This window comes from Notothenia rossii, assembly GCF_949606895.1.
Source record: "Notothenia rossii genome assembly, chromosome: 8".
Taxonomy (NCBI): Eukaryota; Metazoa; Chordata; class Actinopteri; order Perciformes; family Nototheniidae; genus Notothenia; species Notothenia rossii.
Genome location: NC_136906.1, coordinates 15,378,938 through 15,400,940, shown reverse-complemented (window position 1 = coordinate 15,400,940; position 22,003 = coordinate 15,378,938). Strand labels below are relative to the sequence as shown.

The window sequence follows — 22,003 nt, the reverse complement described above, 5'->3', positions numbered from 1 at the left end:
TTGGTGATCGGATTTCTATTGGTGTGGTGCAACTAAAGTTCTCTGAGGCACTTATACTATTCAAGTAGTATTCAAATACCTATACTATTTAAACAATAGTATAACATTGGCAATTCACTAGTTCATAGGGGGTTATATATGCAAGACCTTTCATTGGCAAGTCATTTCCTGCTGGTTGCCTGGGAACTGTTCCTAGCCTAGAAATAGGCCTGGCATTTTTTTTTTACCTTTTTAAAAAGAGGCTGCTCAACATGCCTCCTCAGGGCCTGAGATCTGTCAGGGTGTGTGAGAGTCCAGAAATATCTACCCATTCATCAAATGCAGAGAGAGGAGAGGGAGACCCGCTGAGGCTCAGTCAAAAGAGAAAAAAAGACTGAAAGTAGACGCATATTGAATCTGCTGCAGCATCTGCTAAACCCAATATATCAGGATTTAGATTGAATTACACAACTAGAAACTAAACAACACTGTAGAGAATGCTTTTTGAGGCACACAGTTAGTGTTAAATCAATTAAGGGTTTTGGTAAATTCCTGATTTTCGGTGGTTCATTCAGCTGAGAGACTCAATATGCTGAAGGCAAACTGTTCATAAATAAATCTCCATCTCTCTCTGAGCAGCCGCTCTGTACCTCTCTCTCTTCACCACTCATTCTCATGTCTGTTTTTCTTGTTTGTGAAGCAGGATTGTTAGTTGGGAAGGGATTACAGATTGTGAATTAGGAAATGGTCACTGGAGTTTCTGTGTTTCTCTGATTTATCCTGTGTGGTCATTTCCCTTTCCATTTCCACTGTCTACCTTTCACCCCCTTATATTATTCTTACACCCTGCTGCTTTTAGCTCCCCCCTCTCGTCTCCCGGGGTGCTGGCTTTAGCTGATTAGAGTAGCCCTGCTTGCTTTGATTAATTGGATGAGTCTTCGTGCCAAACTCCTCTTGTCTCCTCATCCTCATCCAGGAGCGGATAAAACAAACACGGGGCTTTTAATGGCAGTGGTGCATTGATGAGAGGAACTAACTCAAACCGTGGGTGTGTCAGCAAACAGTTTACTCAACCTGAAAAGCAATAGACATGTTTCAAACGTGTTTTAGCTACTCATATAGCCAGCTTTCTTTTGGCTGTGTAAGAACCAAAATACAAGCAGTATGTTATTTTAAATCAAATTACAAATGCATCTGTTTTGAAATGTACAAGGGAATAACATAAAGGTATATCTACTAAATGTGATATATGTTAGTAGATGCAAGCCCCATGTTAGCATAAAATATTTTAATATTCACTGTGGGACTTCAATAAACAGCTATTTTAATCATCAATATCAATTAATGTGCCGATTACTTTCTCAAGTCTATAAAAACACTGTAAGGTTAGGAAAAAATTCCAACCAATACTTACTGTGTAAAATGTGTACATTTCATATACATTGTACATGGAAAGTACTGATGTATCCACCAGTGATACGGTTTTGCATGGTGACCATCCTTCCATGCTCACCCTGACGACCTCCAAAACTTTTTAATCTGTCCTTCAGGTGTTTGTGACGACAACAACCACTTCCATCTCCATGTCTCCGTCTCCCCTCTTCGTATTTGACTCCTGTCTCCTCTCCTGTCTGTGTCATCCTCTGCATTTTCTCCCTCCATCTCTGCCATTTTTAAGAGAATCCCACTTCAAAAGCTTGTCTCTGAAAGGTCGTATGCAGACTCTACAGTCCCCCGCCCCTGTGGCTCTTCATCTTTCTTCTTTTTGTTGCTCTCTTTTATGTCTTTCTCTTTCCTTGTTCTTATTCAGTTTTGCTCTGTCCCTAGCACGGCCATGGCAGAAGGAACACACAACACCCCACTGTAGCACAGCCAAGTGCGAGGCTGGCAGGGAAAGTCAAATGCTCTGTTATTCCATCCCAGCAAATACAATCTCTGGAGATGCGGCGCCAACCAGAGAGCCCCAAGGGCCGCCGGGGCTTTCTCAGAAATTCTGATTATCATACAAGCTTACCGCTCTGTTGTTCTCCTCTGTCCCTCCTCATTTCTATCAACAGCAGAACGACTCTCTCTCTATATATATATATGTGTGTGTGTGTGTGTGTGTGTGTTTGTGTGTGTGCTTGCTTTGCCCTGCCTGTTTGATTTGGCTAACCAGGGATGATGGACGGTATGCGATGTGGAAGAATAAACAGGCACAATAACTCAATAACAACTTGAGGCCTCATTCAGTGAAATCACTGCACGATGAATGACTCTGGTTCCGCTGCGTTGAGACTATACAATAGACGCCTTGTTCCTGTGACCACTGGAGCCTAACTGCTGCTTTGTTGTGTGATTATGTCCTACATATTGTTGTGCGTGGGGGGGGGTACTTATATCTATGTATATGTTTATGTTTTTTACGATACTGTAAAGCATAGAAAATACAAAACATGACAGTTATTGCCTATTAAACAATCAATTTCAGCCTAAATGACGAAGGCAGTACTGATACGGGCAGTGTCCATACAATATGTGATGTATGAATACAAATTAGTCAAACAGCTAAAAGGAATACTCACATTTAAGGATTTTGTGCATTTTGAGGTTCATCATTTAAAAACAATTACAGTCTCTATCTACATATTTGTTGTGTGTAATGTGAAGGATGTTTCCAGTAGCAACAATCATCTATCTGACTCTGCTGTTCATCTCAGTTACATTATTATCTTTCAGCTCACTGTGTTGGTTTTAAAGCCCATAATTATACTGATATGGTTCTGTCTCACTACTCATTATCACCATTTCCAGCAGCAGCACTCAATGAGAAAGCTCTGTTAAACCAACAGCACATAAACAGCTTGCTTTACCGCACCTAATGGCAGAGAAAGTGGTGAGGAGACCCAAACAGAGGTGAAAGGAAAGTCAACAATGGACTTGAATTCACCGGGTGGCCAGAAACATGACTCAAAATGAATGCTAACATTACCCTGTACAAACTACATGTCAGAAATATAGTCCCGCACAAGTAGCCAACCCAATTTAAGTTATCAGAATGTTTTCAGATCGTCATTTCCATCCAATAGTGATGATTTTCCCTCCACGAGTCAGAGTAGCATCCTTCCTTTTGTTTTCTCCTGCATGATCCTTACCACCTCACAACAGTCAGCTGCAGCCCTGTGGGGGGAGGAGTTAAATAAAGCTGAAATGCTGATGGCCCCTCTCCTCGGGGCTCATGTGTTCTGAAGTAACCCATTAATCATGTTGCCATAGCAGGGCTGAGTGATGCTGGTAAGACAGAGAGAGGCCAGGCCTGAGAGCGACTCAGTCTGTCAGCTAAAGCCTTGCATAATGAGGGCTAATGGATGGGGGGGCATAGACATACCTGTCCAGTCTACTCACATTAGGATGAATAGAGAGCTGCTGGGCTATTCTACTGTGTACTGTGTGTGGATGGAGAGTGTGTAGAGCATATGTTAATCTAATTTTAGATGACTGCACTGATGTTATATACCAATGTTTTAGTGTTTCTATGGTTGCTAACAGTGCTTCTGTGTGTCTCTCTCAGGCTGTGAGCCCTGTGCAGGCTGGTGATGAGCAGTCAGGGCAGCAGCAGCTGGGGAAATGGCCAGCATGCTGACACCCCTCCACCTCGCCACGCCCCTGGACCCAAGCTGCAGGTGCAGCGCTCCCTCTCTCGTGACACCATCACCATCCACTTCTCTGCTCTGGGGAAGGAGGAAGACGACGAGGAAGAGGAGCTCTATGGCGTACCTCTTGAATCTAAATCTGAGCTTAATGTTGAAGGGGCTGATGTTCCGTCTGTCCTCAAGGGCTTGGAGGCAAGTGAGGAGCTTCTGTTTGAATCTGCTGGAATGGAGACTTCCTCTGGAGCTGCTCTACTTCCTGTTTCCTCCACCACTCTGTCTGCAGAGCCTGCAGAGCTTCCCCCACACACACCTTCTCCAGCTATGACTATTACCCCAACCGCCACACACCCCCACCTGAGCTCCACCCCCCCTGCCAGCTCATCCTGGCCCTCTGAACGACCCTCCGCCAACCTCCCATCCTCGGGCTCCTCCTCCCCTTCCAAGTCTGCAGCGATGTCCTCCTCCAAGCCTTTCCTCAGCCTGGTCAGGTCCTTGTCCAACGACGTTGAGTCTCGCGAGACTACTCCTCCACCTACAACTACACCATCCCACGCGAGGCACCGTCACTTAATGAAATCGTTTGTCAAGTCTCTTTCCACGGACACTTCAAAGGCCGAACATCAGGAAGGGCCTCTTCAAGTGCAGCCATCCCAGCGGCCTCCACCTCGCAACATGCAGCTCTTCAAACAGTTCTCCCAGCCTCGCTTATGCTCCAGCCCCGTCGTTGTCACTAAAGCTGGTGGAGACTCCAAAACTGCTCCTTCTTCCCCCATAATGTCCCCAGATGGAAGATCTTTCTTCAAGGTCCAAGAGGTGGAGGCCAGGATCGAGGATACCAAGCGACGGCTTTCAGAGGTGATGTCCGACCCCCTGCAGCTCTTCAGTAAGATCATGGGGGATGAGTCTGGTGGAGGAGCTGCAGGAAGTGCCGCTCATCGTGCCAAATCGCTGTCATCCAGCGCGTCAGAGCTCAGCGGAGCGACCACGGTGAATGGACACACGGAAGGGAACAACAACTATAGCATCAAGGAGGAGGAAGGGGCAGAAGAGGAAGAAACAGGCAAGGGTCCGGATTCTGTTTTGTTCTCCTTCCCATCGCTGGCCCCTGCCTCCGCCCTCGCCCAGGCCTCCTCCTCCTCCTCCACTTTCGCCAGGTCTCCCTCTCTCACTCTGGGCCGCTGCTCCATGTCGGCACTGGTAGCCCGACAGGAAGACGAGGACTTCTGCGAACTGTACAGTGAAGACTTTGAGTTGTGTACCGACACAGAAACGCCAGAAGGGGATCGCCCAGGCTCCCGGCAGCCCCACACTGGTAGCACTGGGCTGTGTAGTGAACTCGACACAGAGGAGGAAGAGAAAGAGAAGGAGGAGTTGGAGACTTTGCCAGTGACTTGCCTCATCTTCCTTACACAGTTGGTGTACTGCTATATAATCCTTCCAGTGCCTCCATATGTATGTTCGGTGGTGCATGGGATAGTGGCTGGGTTCATGTTGGCCTTGCTGGTCCTCTGGCTGTCCTCTCCTCGAGGCTCGTCATCGGGGACGAGGAAAGGAAGGGGAAGGATGGATCATTGGAATGTTGCCCAGCTGGATATCAAAGAGCCAGGAACCTTCAAGGTGAGTAAAGACATTGCATGTTGCTGAATGACTTTCAAATGTAAACTTGTTTGGATCTATTGTCAAAAAACGGTAGCTTTTTCTGCAGGTGTCCTTGCTTCACTGCCTCTTACACTAGCATTAAGGTCTTACTCTGATAGTGCTGCAACATTATCATTTGCATATGTAGTGTCAAAGCTTTAATGCAAACTTGCAAAAACAACTGAACATAGCCAACACCATAATGAAGTCTGATAGTGGAGATTAAAGATGACTAGAAGTTGAGTTGATTCAGAGTTCTTTTTGCGGTTCCTTTATGAATGATTTGATTTGCGACCGTTAGGCTAGATAAGAATAAAGACTTGATCCCCATTAAATCAACCCTTTTCCATTGAATCAGAGTGTGTTTATTTGTCTGTGTTATGTTATTAATAGCTATTAGACTGCATAGGCTATAATGCACAAGTTGCCTAATTTTCCTTTACATTATTACACTACATTTGAACAATCGGGTAGGCAAATTCATTCAAATATGGAATAACTAGTGGCATTAGAATGTGCCACCGAATTAGGGCTTTTATGCCCAAAGCATTTCTCCGGGAGGGCCTGGACCCAGACCCTCGTGGCTTGTAACTTGTTGGCTCTTTCATATCCTTGGGGGAAGTCGTGATCAGAAGCTCAAAAAGACAAACTAGGATAAAGAGAGGAGAAGAACATGTTCATGTCGAGGAGCTAGGCAGACTAGCAAATGCAACCTGCCGTATTTGGTTCGGTTTTCAAGGTTCAAGGTTCTTTATTGTCAAACTCACACAGCTACAGAGTAATTATGTCGTTGAAAATCTTAGGTCACAGGCTTCTCCAACAATGCAACACAATAATACAGATAAGCAGACAATATTAAAAATATATTAAAATACACTATATTAAAAGTAATACAAAAAGAAAAATAGTTTTTAAAAAGTGAGAAAAAAAGCGGAATAGTGAAATAAGAGTCTATATACAAGCTATTGATATATTAGATTATAGATAAATAATTACTAAGTAGCAGATGAATGTTATGACATTGCTTCAGCAGTTCAGGTCTTTAACAGTCTTATGGCCTGTGGGATGAAGCTCTCTCTGAATCTGGTGGTTTTAGTCCGGATGCTGCGGTACCGCCTGCCAGACGGCAGCAGACTCAACAGTTTGTGGCTGGGGTGATGGGGGTCTTTTATAATCCTGAAGGATTTCTTCCTGAGCCGTTGGGAGTAAAGGTCCTCCATGGATGGCAGCTTTTAAGGAGAAAACCAGTTTATGTAAAACTAGAAGACTTGCAGTGGGAGAGGATGAGGGTCCCTGTTTGAAAATGTAGTTTTGGCAAGAGTAGACTTATATTAGATTTAGCATTAAAGGTTTTACAATTGCAGTTGCTTGCATCTGTATGACAAAAAACATCCAAAGTGAGAACAGCAAACAGTGAGCTGAATCCAATATGTGTTTGTTTTGATGACAAGCATAAGCTTAACTGCAGTAAGTGCTTTTGTTTTGTACATTTTTACTACATGTTTTTCACTTTCCCACTAGCCAGGCACTGAATTATCCCCTGATGTTTCTATTGAATTGGCTTTGCTCTCAGAGCCTCCTTAGGGACTGATAAGGTGGGAGTTGGATGAGAATTAAACTCTATCCAGCCTCAGGGGGGACCAGCCGCCACATATTGGGCTTTAATTACCCTTTTGAAAACGTCTACAATATTTTCACTCTGTCCTCTGTTACCCTCAGTTAGTGCTGAAGAGAAATGTTTAGTATTTTGAGGGATTATGTAAGCTTGTGTTTGAGCCTTCAGTGGTATCAAGCTGTTGCACAGGAGAGCCTGATAGCTAGCGGGCACAGCTGTTCCAAAAAGAGGAGCTCAGCAGTTGTGCACACCATGATACACACATTTCAACGATAGACCAAAGAGCACACAAGTGCAGAGCAGCAGCCGGGGACACGCTCTGACTCTTCATCCTTCTCTCCCCCCCAGGTTCAACTCAGACTCAGTGTTTCAGATGACCTTTTGTTGTGTGTTATGAACTATGTGGTACCACCTCTGAGTGACAATTTAGTTTTTAAATATACCGGAAGGTGATTTCATATATTTTTCTTTTTAAATACTGCAGGGAGAGTTGTTTATTGATGACAACAGTTGGCAGTCAAAAGTGTTGTATCCCTACGCTTTATTTTAACAATAGAACCCCACTAAAGATTGTGACATTAGGTTATTACAGATATATTTGTTATCAGCTTTCAATCTTGGCTCGTAAGTAACAAGACTGGCTGAGGATGCCAGAACATTATCAGTCACTATTACAAAACAAAAAAGACTTATCTTTACAAACCATATTCATCCTCCAATTCAAATGTGTTAGTGTTGTCCGTTTATGTAAAAAAACTATTACAATTGTATGCCATCTTTTTTAACTCTCACCTATTCAATATCAGCCTAGAACGACCAGTATATTATATTAAGATAAATTTGCTGGTGGGAAGTGCAAAACATGTTGAACGCCCAACAGTTCAGTTTTCTTTCACTCAAATACTTGCCTGCCTTCCGCTTTCTTTTTTTCCGAAATATCCTCCTCAATAAACTTCATCATAATGAGATTGTTGTAAGATGACTCAAACAACTTAAGCACAATAAACATCTGACGGAAGAATGTTCACACATAATAATTTCAGTCCATGGGTTAGCATGCCAGCTGTAGAAAATAATAGCAAAAACAATAAATATTTGTACAGTGTAAACACCAATATCAACTCACCTATACAGAAATAGTGAGTAAACGTATACCCCGGAAATCTTGGTGTTTTAATTTGAGTCTGATGTGTGTATATTTGCTGTAATGATAGATATAGAGTCTGTGTCAACTAAAACGTGTTCCCTCTTGACCCCCACTCCCAATCTCTCAGGGCTGGATGAATGAGATCCACTGCTACGACCCGGAGATGTACCACGCCACTTTGACCCACTCTGTTTACGTCCGTCTAGAGGGCACTGTGCTGCGTCTCTCCAAACCCAACCGGAACATTTCCCGCCGTGCCACACACAACGAGCCTAAACCTGACATCACTTACATCAGCCAGAAGATCTATGACCTGACGGACAGCAAGGTGGGTGTATGTGGGAAATTAAATAGAGACATGCTGACATTTCAGAACTGTAGTGTATGTGTGAGGGAAGGAAATTAATTATATATGTGTAACTGTAAGTGTGTGTGTGTGTGTGTGTGTGTGTCTGTTTTTCTCTGCTGGCTCCTCAGTTTATTTGTAACTTTGATGATAACCTTTACACACAGTGACATGAAGCACATGTCCCTTCATATTTGCTTTTGCCTGAGTGCATGCTCGCTAATAGGTCAAGTTCAGTGACACATCTACTCATTTTCAGTGTCACATAGTGTGTGTAAACAGGAAGGGAATATAACAGGTCACTAACCATGTACACACAAGTTTACCTCTTGTGTAGTAATGTGCTGACTCAATGTGTTGTGTATCCAAAGGCAGGACAGTTCAAAGACATCTCTTAGCATTGCAGCACAGGGGTCCTTGTAGCTCAGCTTATTGACTGTGATTATTGTGCAGTCTTTCTCATATAACATTTGTAGAACATGTTTTGTTATAGGGTTTCATTATGTCCATTAAAACATACTGTAACTCTAAATAATTCCAAATGCCAGCCACTGAACTAGCTTATTTCATCATTGACAAAATAAAGGTCATGTTCCTTTATTGCTGGTCAAAGAGAAAATCTACATTGGGTTAAAACAAAATAACTACATAAGGGGTGAGAAATGTGCACTTCTATTCCCGCCTGCATTGATTTCATGTCCCCAGTCGCTACCACTCACACCTTACATTTTGGCAATAATAACTGTTTGAATAACATATTTGTTGTCCTCATTTTAATGGTGGTATTCTTCGCCCATAAAGCAACAACACACTCCATCCTCATCTTCCTGCATTTGATCAAATATAAACTCTGTCTATGTGCCCCCAATAGATCAACTTGGTGCCCCAAAGCTTGGCTAGGAAGAGAGTTTGGAACAAGAAGTATCCCATTTGCATTGAGTTGGCTAAGCAGGAGGACTTCATGTCCAAGACCCAGGTAGAGAAGCCTGATGCTGGGGAGGAGAAACTAGCAACGCTGGGTGAGAAGCTTGAGCGAAGTGAGTCAGAGTTGGTATCGGGATCAGGCTCAACAGAGGAACCCAAAAAAACAACTTCTGCAGGCGGGGAACTGACAATCTACTTGTTTGGGAGGACCGGTCGGGAAAAAGAAGAATGGTTCCGGAGATTTCTTCTAGCGTCCCGAATAAAGGCAGAGGGGAAAGGTGTCAGTCTGCCTGGCATCTGCAAGAGTGGTGAGTGAGATGTACAGTGTCACACACCAAGATGCAAAATAGCCATTTACATTCTGTTTATCTGTCGGTGTTATCCTTTCCACACACATACTGTATTTGCACAGACACACATCACTTCCCCGAATTCACAATAGTTATTCTCTTGAGTATTTAACTGCACAGCCATCAGATCTGTGCATAAGCCCCGGCTTAGGGACTGCCAATCCCCTCAACTGAGTGAACAGATGAGTGTGAATGGGTCAGCAGGATTACATGCACAGAGAAACAACATATTATAGTATTGGTCTCCACTGTGCGATATAAGCCTGCAAGCATAAGGCCCAATTTAAAGGGAAACACTAGCACTGGGTGGGTCCAGTGATAAAGGAAGTGCAGGGTGAAGAGGATTACCAGAAAGATCATTTAAAGCCTGTTTGTGGATATTCATAGCAATTATGTTTTAAACGACTATTTCACTGCTAATATGAGTCAGAGAGGATGCAGTGTGTCATATGGTGTAAAGCATGCTGATTCAGAGTGTTGCAGTATGCTGTGAGAAATACATTAAAAACAGATCCTCTCTCTCTCTCTCTCCCAGACCTTGAGCATGCATTATGTATGTGAAATACAATGCATTGATTTGAATCAAGGAAAAATGTTGTTGGTGATCAAATGTATCCCCCCCCTTACTCACATCCTGCACCCTCTGTCCTCCACTTTTAGCCTTCTTGTCCCCCCACAGCCGCAGTAGCAGCCCCCAATTGGTTGGAGGCCTGGAGGCTGACAGCAGGAGCAGCAGCCGGGGGAGCCTGGAGGAGCTGTCGCAGCTCCGCCACAGAGACCCCTCCTCTGCTCTCACCTGTGGCTCTACTGCAGGGATGAAGCAGAAGATGCTGTTGGACTATAATGTCTTCATGGCCAAATATGTCAACCCCCAGGCGCCACAGACAAGCCCAACTGCCACTGAGAGCCCTGGGCCCAGCCCCGAGAGCAGCCCCAAAACTACTAAAAAGGTATGTGACAGAAATGAAAGGCTGAAAAGAGATAGACAACTTACCAGGCAAAGTGATCCAGATCTCCAGTCCTTTGGGACCCCATGGCCATTTGTTAGTGAAATAACATCCACTATGTCAGTCTTTTTGTCTGCATTTTTACTTGGAGGGTTCACTGTAGATTTTTGACAACTAGTAGCACTGCTGAGCAATGTTTGATTAGTGGGCTAGTTTTGATTTGTGATGCTATTTTGACATTGATGTTGGAAGTCATAAAACATTACTTTGCAATGCAAGGGACAAGGAAGAAGTATAAAAGTACACGGACAGCGGATCTGCGTCTAAATTCATTATAAAGCCTCTATTCTGCATACATTTTGATCAATTGTCAACAAACATGGCACGTCTTAGATCATGGACAACAATGCCATCGCCAAAAGGTGTCATTCATATTTACAACGTGAGACATAGATATGGCTACTAATTAGGCTGGGTTAAGGAAGCAGGAAGAGGCAGAAATTGGCGACCATTCAAATCGCTTTGTGATTTTGTCATCTGCGTTAGATATGTGATCAAACAGATCTTCAGTTTGTTTACAAGAAATCTCCAACAGTCAGATCTTCATTATTTGATTTCATATTGTGAATTTGTAGAGGGGGAGGTCAAAAGGGGAAGCTTTTTCCATGAAAGTGGATGGACGTCATTGGATTGAACCCAAGATTTATAAAGACTGTTATCATACTCGTTTAGCTTAATTTTTATGTCAAGAAAATTGAAGCTACAATACATACCTGTGTGTGTCCCTAAGACACGCAGGAGTTCAGAGGAACCTGCGGAGCCCGAGGCCTGGGTCAATGCTTTTGTGGGACGGATGTTCTGGGACTTCCTGGGAGAGAAATACTGGGCTGATGTAGTCTCCAAGAAGATCCAGATGAAGCTCAGTAAGATCAGGGTGGGTACTACAGTATTACTAACATGTCAGAAAAAAAGAGTAACTTTATCTCATGACTTTTTTGTCTTGAGGGTTAAGTCAAAACACCATTTTGTACTGTGTTTCAGCTGCCATACGTTATGAACGAGCTGACATTGACGGAGCTAGACATGGGCTTTTCCATTCCTAAGATCCTCAATGCCTCCAAACCCTCTGTGAACCACCAAGGTAGGAATAGAAGCTACACTCTGTATGTCATGTTTTTCACACAGCGGTAGCTACAATTTTACCATCAATCTTTTTTTCCTTTCCCTTCTATCCTCAATCCGTCATAATACTCAGGTTGTTTATCAGTTCTCCCGCTTGTCTTTCTGTCTAAATAGTAAGACATGCTCTTGTTTTTCTTTCCCCTCAATCCATCCATCTTCTTCATCTCCCTCTCGTACCATTTGTCCATCTTCCCTAAGCTTTGCTCTCCTTCTCTCTTGATGAAGACATTTCTCCACATCTCCTCTGGAGTCTAGCCTCTCCACGTGCCTCGCTCTATTAAGCCACAGTGATTAAACTTCATGTCATTGGTCCCCCTCATCCATTACTCAGGCACTGACTCACCCTGCCTGCTGCTTGCATTTGGCCATAACAAAGGGGTGGGTTGGACACACAGAGACTATGCAGATATGTGAGGCAAATTGATTTCAGACAATTTTAGGCAGAGGAGAATATTTGCTATTCTTCCCCTAAATGTATATAGATGTAATGCGTAAGTTGCCATATTTATATTCTTCTGTATAACTTTTGAATAGTCATAGTTTTCTCCAAAGACGGTTTAGAAGAAGGAGAAATACGTCTTATTTGATTTGAGTCTCAAGACATACAAGCATTGAAAAGGTATTACATTTTTTGTTTCAGTTGAAGCAGCCAGTCATGAGTCATTCTGCTGTCAGCCACATTTTCACGGCTGAGTCTGCAATGCTCATTAATGTGTTCTGTCTGTACCAATACACCCACAGAAATATACTCACAAAGCATAATCACTTGATCCCAGCCCATAATTAATCCTAGGGGACTGGCACCTCGCTGTAAACGTGTATGAACACAACAGGATGCTTTTGTTTGGATGGTTACATTCCCAATTTCATATCTTCTTGATATTTATTTTCTGTTGTTATGATGATAAAAAAGAGGTTGAGTGAGTGCTTCCTGACTACTTAATGTTGGGAGGACATGATTTGATTTACAATGTTTATTCTGCAAGCGCACAACTAATAAATGCACACAGGCTTGTGTAGAGCCCTGTATTATTTATATAATGTAATTCCAGGTTTTATTAAGGACATTGATAATGTGACTTTATGACTGCTAGACTGTCAAAAAGATAGAACATAAATGGGTTGAGTGATGTCACTGTGAGACTAATGCTCATTTTAAAGAAAACCCAACTGTTGAATAAATAAAGGTTTAGGTGCTAAATGTTTTTCTGATCTAGTAGTCGTAGTGAAGGAGATATAATAAGGGTGACGTCATAATAATGGTATCAATCAAAAGGGTTTATCATGGTGTGAGCATGAACATTTATGTATTAAAATATGTTTATAACATATTGCATTACATCGTTTATTTGTAGGAAAATGAATAAGATTCATCGAGCAAACAGCGAATAATCAACATCTGAATAGTTCTTCCGTCACCTCCTGAGAAGTGTAATGTTTAAACAGGAAGTAGTCTGATAAGCCAATAACCAGGCCCGCCTCCCCCAGAGCTAACCTTTTCCTTGTTTGCTGGAGGTTGGGACTTCCTCCTGTCAGCTCTGCAGGGGACCTTAAAACAATTAAACATAGGGCAGGAGCTTCTTGTTTATTCAAAGAAATGACATGAGTTGGGAATTGTAGTTGTTGCACTGGGGGGCATAAGGTAGCATGATTTATTTACATAATAAAATGTAATATCTCTGTGTGGTATCCCTCACTATCTGTTCAGGTCTGTGGTTCGATCTTGAGGTCTCGTACACGGGGTCCTTCCTCATGACACTAGAAACCAAGATGAACCTGGCCCGTCTGGGGAAGGAGGGCGAGGGGCTCGGGGAGCAAGGAAAAGAGTGGTGAGGCTTTCAATAACATTCAGGGATGAAGATAATGAAGCTAAGTCTGCATTTAGAATGTCTTATATGTTTCAAATAGAGTGCCACAGTGACGCGTCCTAAAACCCGGAAGTAAGTTAGCATTTTACCACTTCCGGTTCCTTTCACAAAAAACAATGCAATATCTCCATAGGATTTTGGAAAATAGCTCGAAATAAGGTCTGTGGTTGAAATAAATTGAAGAGACGGATCACGTTTTGTTCAGCCGGATAATATCCACATGTCTACCCTACTTTTATAATTTTCTAATCATAAATCTATGATTCGAAAATTATAAAAGGGTTTTAGGACGCGTCACTGTGGCACTCTATTGATTGTTTGTTTGTGTCATTTTATCATCATACATTATCTGTGACCCACATAATAGGATTACCTTTATTGCTTCACAGCGAACCCTCCAAGCTGGAAGTTAATTGAGCGGATTTACATTTGGAACCATATTAGTTGTCACCTTTGTTTTTTCTTACCATTTTCTATTGGCTTTTCCTCCCTTCTCTTCATATATGGATCCTCTCTTTGGATGCTTACCACTGTGGATTTGCCCAATTTCTGGTGAGTTTGGGTACACCTGTCTCTACAAAAAATAATTTATAAATAAAAACATTTATTCATATCAGTAGGGATGAACTAATTGGGAATTATAGTTTGACTGTGCAACAGTGAGTGTTTATGTGTGTGTGACAGGCCCAGGCCACGGACGTACTGTCTGGCAGACAGCGATGAGGAGTCGTCTAGTGCCGGGTCTTCGGATGAAGAGGACCCCCCCGAACTCCTCAGTGACAGAGCCATTCTTCCTGGAGCAGAGGGGTGAGCGAATGTCTCTTAGCAACAATAACGTCATTATCTGAATTGAGAATGGGCTGCAACAGATTCACACTGATGTGTTGAAACAGTCTGTTCTGCCCTTCCAGTCCGCCCACCCACCTACTCAGTGCCACACGTTGGAAAGCCTGCTGCTGATTTAATGTAGCACCCGGTCACTTCCTCCATCGTGGGTGCTGAGTAGAGAGAGATGCTGTTATGAATAAATAAAGAACCTGACTCACTCCTTGCCTCCCCTCCTCCTTCCATCCTCTGCTCACGTAGCTACGTGGGAGGCCACAGGCCCAGCAAGATTATGCGCTTTATGGACAAGATAGCCAAGTCGAAGTACTTCCAGAAAGCCACAGAGACGGAGTTCATTAAGAAGAAGATGGAGGAGGTGTCAAACACGCCCCTGTTGCTAACTGTGGAGGTGCAGGAGTTTCGTGGGACTCTGGCTGTCAACATCCCACCACCCCCCACGGACAGGATATGGTATGTTCACTTCCAGGGACGAGTGCATTCAGTCAGTAGGATGATTCCAAGGGAATATTGGTTTCAGATTATAACTCTGCACCCTCTGCTGGGCAAACAAGGACATTGATACGATGAAAGAACAGAATGTTTAATCACCAGTAAATTAAATTCAGTTAATGTTGAGAATTAAAAAGAGGGCACAAAGCAGTGTGGGGAATGTTAAATCCTTAAGGACTTTCTTTGTTCTTTAAAAGCTTCATTAAAATGTGTATAATTTTCAGCCTAATTTATGTCACACATTTCCTGGACAAAGTGCCTGCTTTTATGTAGCCTGTAAGAACTTGGATTGCAATTCAGCTTGTTTTGTTTTAAACTATTACAAAAATAAAAAAATAATAATGTTCTTCTCGTCAGGTATGGTTTCCGGAGTCCGCCTCACCTAGAGCTTAAAGCACGGCCTAAACTGGGTGAGAGGGAGGTCACTTTAGTTCATGTGACAGACTGGATTGAGAAGAAACTAGACCAGGAATTCCAGGTATACACTGAAAAGATGCACATGCTTAATTATGAATACAATTTGTTTAAAATGTTAGAAGGTTAGGTCATATCACGTGATGTTTACCAACTCCTGTGTGGTTTAAAAACCTCAGTTGCCTGACTGAGAGGCTTAAGGTTTACTGAAGAGCAAAGACAATGTCCCCCCAGGTGTTTAAGGGTCAGTGTTTGGGTAATAAAAGAGGACATTGGGATTCATTTACGGCTGCCCACCTACATGCACTTCAAAGCAGTCTGCCTGTGGCTTTCCCTCCCCTCGTATATACAAAGTAATGATACGGCTGCCTCTAGATAACTGCCCTGAGGCACACCTGCAACTACTGTCCCAGTCAGGTCTACCACACATCTACATTTATCCCTGCCTGACTCCTCTGGGGGTTATTATTATGTACTCCCCCCGCCTCCATGGCAGTAAAATACAGTGCAGAACTGCTCACTGTTGTCATGTGTGAGTGAGTGTTTACATCTGGCTTTCAACAATGGCCAAACTCAGTCCTTATTGGTTCCATCCAATACATAACATTGCAGGGTTAGATACACGGGGGTGGCTGTTAAGGTATTTTTTTTTTCTAATTCATGTCAACAGAATTAATATCATGCCTGTGTCTTTATTTAGTTTATCACAAGTGTATTCATTTGTAGTTTCTGCTCCATCCATTCTCTACACTCTTTCATTGAAAATACATATTTCAGTTTGATCAAATTAAGTAATTATAATGCTTTTTTTTGTTTGATTTTTAAGTTTTTAATGACTCCTTACTGTGCTTGCTCTCCCACAGAAAATATTTGTGATGCCAAATATGGACGATTTATGGCTACCCATAATGCACTCTGCCATGGACACACGTTCGAATGCCAACATGGTTACTGTGACAAATGAGGCCTTGAAGGACCAAGAACCTGAGGAGTCTGAGGTCTCCGAAGAGTGAAGACCGCTGTTCAAAGTGTGTGATGACTGACATGTTATCACCATGGCAATATGATGAGTCCCCGCCCCTCTCAGAGACCCACAGGTGCAGCAACGGGCCGGGCCAACTCCAATATTTTTAACCATGTTCCAGTCCCATTGTTGCACCACACATGAAGTGCGTCAAAAACTGTAAATGGGGGCTGTGTCGTAATCATCTGGGGTGACTCCAAGCAGGGAAACGGAAGAGAGTTGTGACTCATAGATTGTCCTCCAATCAGTTTTATTCTTAATATGTTTCATTTACTGATGGAATTTCATACATGGGGCATGTCCAGACTGCTTTAACAAACGTGTGTGTTGGTGGATCAACATAATAGCCATCAGAAGAACCATAAGACCTGTGATGTACATCTGCACTAAACATGATAGTACAATACATTTTAGTGCGACCTTTCTAATCGAGCATTTTGTTGCTAAACAGTTCCAAAGCTTTGAAGCACCTGATGAAGCCAGTATGAGTTTGAGGTAAACATCCTAAGATTTGGATAAGATTTTTCTGGAAGTCCCTGTCTCAATTGATACATATTTCACAGGGACAACTCATTGATCAACCATCCACACTGCTGCCTGTGCCGGTCGCCTGGCACCTTTATGCAAACAGATCAACGGCACTTTGTCCATCGAAGACACTAGGTCAGTTTAAATCCACAATGGACACAATCACAACATACAGCTTGTGTGCTTTTAACCATGTGGTAGGGATTAGAGTTAAAACTGACTTTAGAGGGGAACATTTAAAAGTATCTGCAAACACAGCAGCTAAACATTGCCTAGGTCTGATGAATGTAAAAACTTGAATGCAGCTCCTCAGCTGTTCAAGGAATAGCTCATTCACTGACAACGTGCTTCTACGCAACATGCTTCAAGACTTCTTTTCATGTTATATCCAGAGTTGAGTTAAAGTAATATTTTTGGTTTTATTGCCAAAGCAATTTTTCACTCCTGAGGTAAGCGTTGAGAAAATAAGCAATCGGTGTATTCGCTTGTGTGCCTATTGAGGCCACTGCAGTGATGTACTGCACACGTTTGGACAGGAGACGACAAAAACCCTGAGTTTTTAGGTCATAAAAGAGGGAGACAAACTCACTCTTACCGCTTTATTTGAATAAGTGACATACTGGATATTAGCCATATTATTTAATGTTGTCAGAAGACATCCAGCTAATGAATGCTTTTAAATTATTTATTGATCTGCTGTTTTTCGTACTGTTTTCCAAGACATACCATTTTACTGAACAGCAGCGTTGTATTCTGCCGAGACGCTAAGCTGCTTTACAGGAGACTATTATTTGTACATGTTTTGTTTAAATATACGTGTTGGCAAAGTGTAAGAGGCAGAAAGTGCCTTTAAAATAAACATTCCTCCGTAGTCAGCCATCACATTTGTTGCATCAGTCGAGGATATAGAAAGTGTCTTTGTGCCATTACTGTGTCTGTCAAGACATGCCCTATGGTTTCACAAGTTTTGGTGTTGTTCTTTTGCACAGTGATGACAAAAATATCAAACATTACTGTTGTGTTCAGTGATGTCAAAGAATGTTACGGTTCTGATCGTTGTGGATCAATAAAACCTATTGCTTGAAAAGAGTTTGAGCAGCTTTGTGGTCCTAACATACAGCAACTTATTCTCATAATTGATTCAGCTGTGATATGCATGTCAACTTATCAATCATTTAATCCATAAAAAAAATGTAAATCACAATTCCATTTATGATTAACAGAACCAACTAATGTTCACATTTACTAAGCCGTTACCATAGACCGGGATGTCTGCCAGAAAAAATAATAACCAATTAATTTCTTGAAATTGACTTCTCTCCAGCTCTGTACATCGTTTCAATGGCCAAAAGACTTTCCAATGAGAACACAAAACATGTATAGTAGTAGTTAGATTACCATAAAAATAGGCAACAAGGACACTCAACAGCACCACATTCTATTGTAAACTCCTTCAAAGTGTCCCATTGGACATTTTATATTAATTGGACACAACAAATATAGCTTTATAATTTAGATTCTGTGTCTTGCTTAAAAGGAGAGACTTGGGAAAATTGCCAAGTAACCCCAGTTATAACAAGACTTGATTTACTCTCGCACTTCTCTTATACTTAGTGAATGGCTAAGGAAAAAGCCATTCAGGTGTTAAAGAAAGTGCGCATGGTGAATTTAAAGAAAGAAAATGACTGTTTTTTTATTTTTTACAATTGCTTTATTCACAAGACATATTTCCACAGTCAAGCAGTATGCATTTTCTAATGGCTCAGGAATGCACACATTAGAAACCCACGAACATGTTGATTTACGAGTCCTGGTGTCACCTTGTCCATTTGTTGATCGTCAACCAGATAGCTGCAAAAGAAAACCACTTTGAGTAAGCTCAGTTATTTAAACACCATCCATTTCAATATTGTATGTTGGTCATGTCAGATATAGATTGTCTTCATATTAAATCAGAAGTCTAACGCATCATGATCATCATACATAACTATTAAAGGCCACATTGTGATCACATAAGATACTCACCATGTTGCTCATGCAGGGATCCAGCCACACCAACATCCATTTCCTGTAAATATAAAATGTCTGAGTGAACCTGATTGAGACCCTCACACACCAGGATTTTTATTTGTGGGGTTGAGTCAGAAAAGTATATGATGACTTCATTTTCATATCAGAAGTCTAACGCACTTAAATCATCATTCACGATCAAAAACAAGAGATTTCAAATGTGTAAACAAAAACTCACCGTCTCGTTAGGCCTTAGCCAGTCTCCATTTGATCCATGTGGGGATATGCAAGTCCTTCGAAAACCTGCCACGAACCTTTACGAGCGGTCCTGTGGACAGCACAACATACTTTAGTGTAAGAAGAAATCAATTAGCATTTGCCATTCACATGTTGTAAAAAATTAACATACTTTGACAAACTCTCATTGGACATTTCACATGAACTGGACACAACCAATATAGCTTTTATCATTTAGATTGTGTCTTGCGTAAAAAGAGAGACTTGGGAAAATTGCCAAGTAACCCCAGTTATAACAAGACGTTTACTCTCGCACTTCTCTCATCCTTTGTGAATGGTTAAGGAAAAAGCCATTCAGGTGTTAAGAAAAGTGCGCACAGGGAATTTACAGAAGCAGCAAACAATACTGTTTGTTTTTTTACAAGTGGTTTATTCACAAGACATAATTCCAGTTAAGCAATATGCATTTTCTAATGGCTCAGGAATGCAAAGAAATCTACAAGCATGTAGATTTATGAGTCCTGGTTTCACCTTGTAATTGATAGCAACTTGTCCATTTGTAGATCGATCAGATTCCTGCAGAAGAAAACAACTTTGAGTGAGCTCAGTAATTTGAACACCATCCATTTTAAGATTGTATAAGGGTCATGTCAGATTTAAAATTGTCTTCATATTAAAATCAGATCTCAACCATATTATGATCATCATTCATAACCATTAAATGCCACATTGTGATCACATAAGATACTCACCATGTTGCTCATGTAGGGATCCAGCCACACCAAAATCCATTTCCTGTAAATATAAAATGTCTGAGTGAACCTGAATGAGACCCTCACACACCAGGATATATATTTGTGGGGTCGAGTCAGAAAAGTATATGATGACTTCATTTTCATATCAGAAGTCTAACGCACTTAAATCATCATTCACGATCAAAAACAAGAGATTTTAAACAGTTAAAGAAAATCTCACCATGATACAGTCTTGTTAGGCCTTAGCCGGTCTCCATTCAGTCCAAGTGGGGATATGCAAGCACTTCAAAAACCTGCCACGAACCTTTACGAACGGTCCTGTGAACAGCACAAGATACTTAGTGTAAGAAGAAATCAATTAGCATTTGCCATTCACATGTTATACAAAATTAACATACTTCGACAAACTCTCATTGGACATTTCATATTAACTGGACACAACCAATATAGCTTTTATCATTTAGATTGTGCCTTGCGTAAAAAGAGAGACTTGGGAAAATTGCCAAGTAACCCCAGTTATAACAAGACGTTTACTCTCGCACTTCTCTCATCCTTTGTAAATGGTTAAGGAAAAAGCCATTCAGGTGTTAAGAAAAGTGCGCACAAGGAATTTACAGAAGCAGCAAACAATACTGTTTTTTTTTTTTTTTTTACAAGTGGTTTATTCACAAGACATATTTCCAAAATTAAGCAATATACGTTTTCTAATGGCTCAGGAATGCAAAGAAACCCACAAGCATGTTGATTTAAGAGTCCTGGTTTCACCTTGTAATTGACAGCAACTTTTCTATTTGTAGATCTGTCTGATTCCTGCAGAAGAAAAACAACTTTGAGTGAGCAGTTATTTGAACACCATCCATTTTAAGATTGTATATGGGTCATGTCAGATGTAAAATTGTCTTCATATTAAATCAGATCTCAACCATATTATGATCATCATTCATAACCATTAAATACCACATTGTGATCACATAAGATACTCACCATGTTGCTCATGCAGGGATCCAGCCACACCAAAATCCATTTCCTGTAAATATAAAATGTCTGAGTGAACCTGATTGAGACCCTCACACACCAGGATATTTATGTGTGGGGTCGAGTCAGAAAAGTATATGATGACTTCATTTTCATATCAGAAGTCTAACGCACTTAAATCATCATTCACGATCAAAAAACAAGACATTTTAAGCATGTTGATTTAAGAGTCCTGGTTTCACCTTGTAATTGACAGTAACTTTTCTATTTGTAGATCTGTCCGATTCCTGCAGAAGAAAACAACTTTGAGTGAGCAGTTATTTGAACACCATCCATTTTAAGATTGTATATGGGTCATGTCAGATGTAAAATTGTCTTCATATTAAATCAGATCTCAACCATATTATGATCATCATTCATAACCATTAAATACCACATTGTGATCACATAAGATAATCACCATGTTGCTCATGCAGGGATCCAGCCACACCAACATCCATTTCCTGTAAATATAAAATGTCTGAGTGAACCTGATTGAGATCCTCACACACCAGGATATATATTTGTGGGATCGAGTCAGCAAGTATATGATGACTTCATTTTCATATCAGAAGTCTAACGCACTTAAATCATCATTCACGATCAAACACGAGTGATTTCAAATGTTTAAACAAAAACTCACCGTCTCGTTAGGCCTTAGCCGGTCTCCATTCGGTCCACGTGGGGATATGCAAGCCCTTCCAAAACCTGCTATGAACCCTTACGGCCGACCCTGTGGACAGCAAAACATACTGTGTGTAAGAAGAAATCAACTATTAGGATTTTCCATTCACGTTATACAAAAATTAAACTTACTTCGACATGTCCAGGCCATGGTCCAGGCAGACGCGGCCTAGTCACGCAGTTCCAACATGCACCATGATGCATTAGAAAAAGAAAACTTATTTGTATGCACATTTACGTCAGGTATCGTAATACTGCCTCGAAAATGTGCATGCAGATAAGCGTTTTCTAGCCATGTTCAATGCAAAACGTTCAAGACTGGCTGGTTTGACCACAGAAAGCATGCTCTCAAGGGCTGGGCTCGTGGACTTCTG

General features: G+C 41.6%; 1 protein-coding gene and 1 long non-coding RNA gene across 4 annotated transcripts in view; one reads left to right on the top strand and one right to left on the bottom strand.

Moving 5' to 3' along the window:
- Positions 1-18,016, top strand: part of tex2 (testis expressed 2) — a 26,597-nt gene extending 8,581 nt beyond the window's left edge. For 2 of the 3 annotated variants that reach the window (XM_079641940.1, XM_079641941.1), the window contains 11 exons: positions 3,530-5,228; positions 8,139-8,339; positions 9,229-9,589; positions 10,292-10,581; positions 11,369-11,512; positions 11,620-11,719; positions 13,469-13,589; positions 14,319-14,435; positions 14,715-14,924; positions 15,321-15,441; positions 16,241-18,016. In XM_079641940.1, coding sequence (XP_079498066.1) covers positions 3,555-5,228; positions 8,139-8,339; positions 9,229-9,589; positions 10,292-10,581; positions 11,369-11,512; positions 11,620-11,719; positions 13,469-13,589; positions 14,319-14,435; positions 14,715-14,924; positions 15,321-15,441; positions 16,241-16,390 — 3,489 coding nt within the window. In that variant the 5' untranslated portion in view covers positions 3,530-3,554 and the 3' untranslated portion in view covers positions 16,391-18,016. Of the gene's footprint in view, positions 1-3,529; positions 5,229-8,138; positions 8,340-9,228; positions 9,590-10,291; positions 10,582-11,368; positions 11,513-11,619; positions 11,720-13,468; positions 13,590-14,164; positions 14,181-14,312; positions 14,436-14,714; positions 14,925-15,320; positions 15,442-16,240 lie in introns of those variants that run through there. The other variant, XM_079641942.1, reaches the window with a different exon arrangement.
- On the bottom strand, positions 17,501-22,003 carry LOC307014167. The gene is made up of 12 exons (XR_013801172.1): positions 21,762-22,003; positions 21,589-21,678; positions 21,367-21,409; positions 21,149-21,193; positions 20,916-20,958; positions 20,697-20,741; positions 20,152-20,249; positions 19,929-19,971; positions 19,708-19,752; positions 19,178-19,267; positions 18,955-18,997; positions 17,501-18,780 (listed from the first exon to the last, which is right to left on the bottom strand). It is a non-coding gene; the product is annotated as an uncharacterized lncRNA (long non-coding RNA).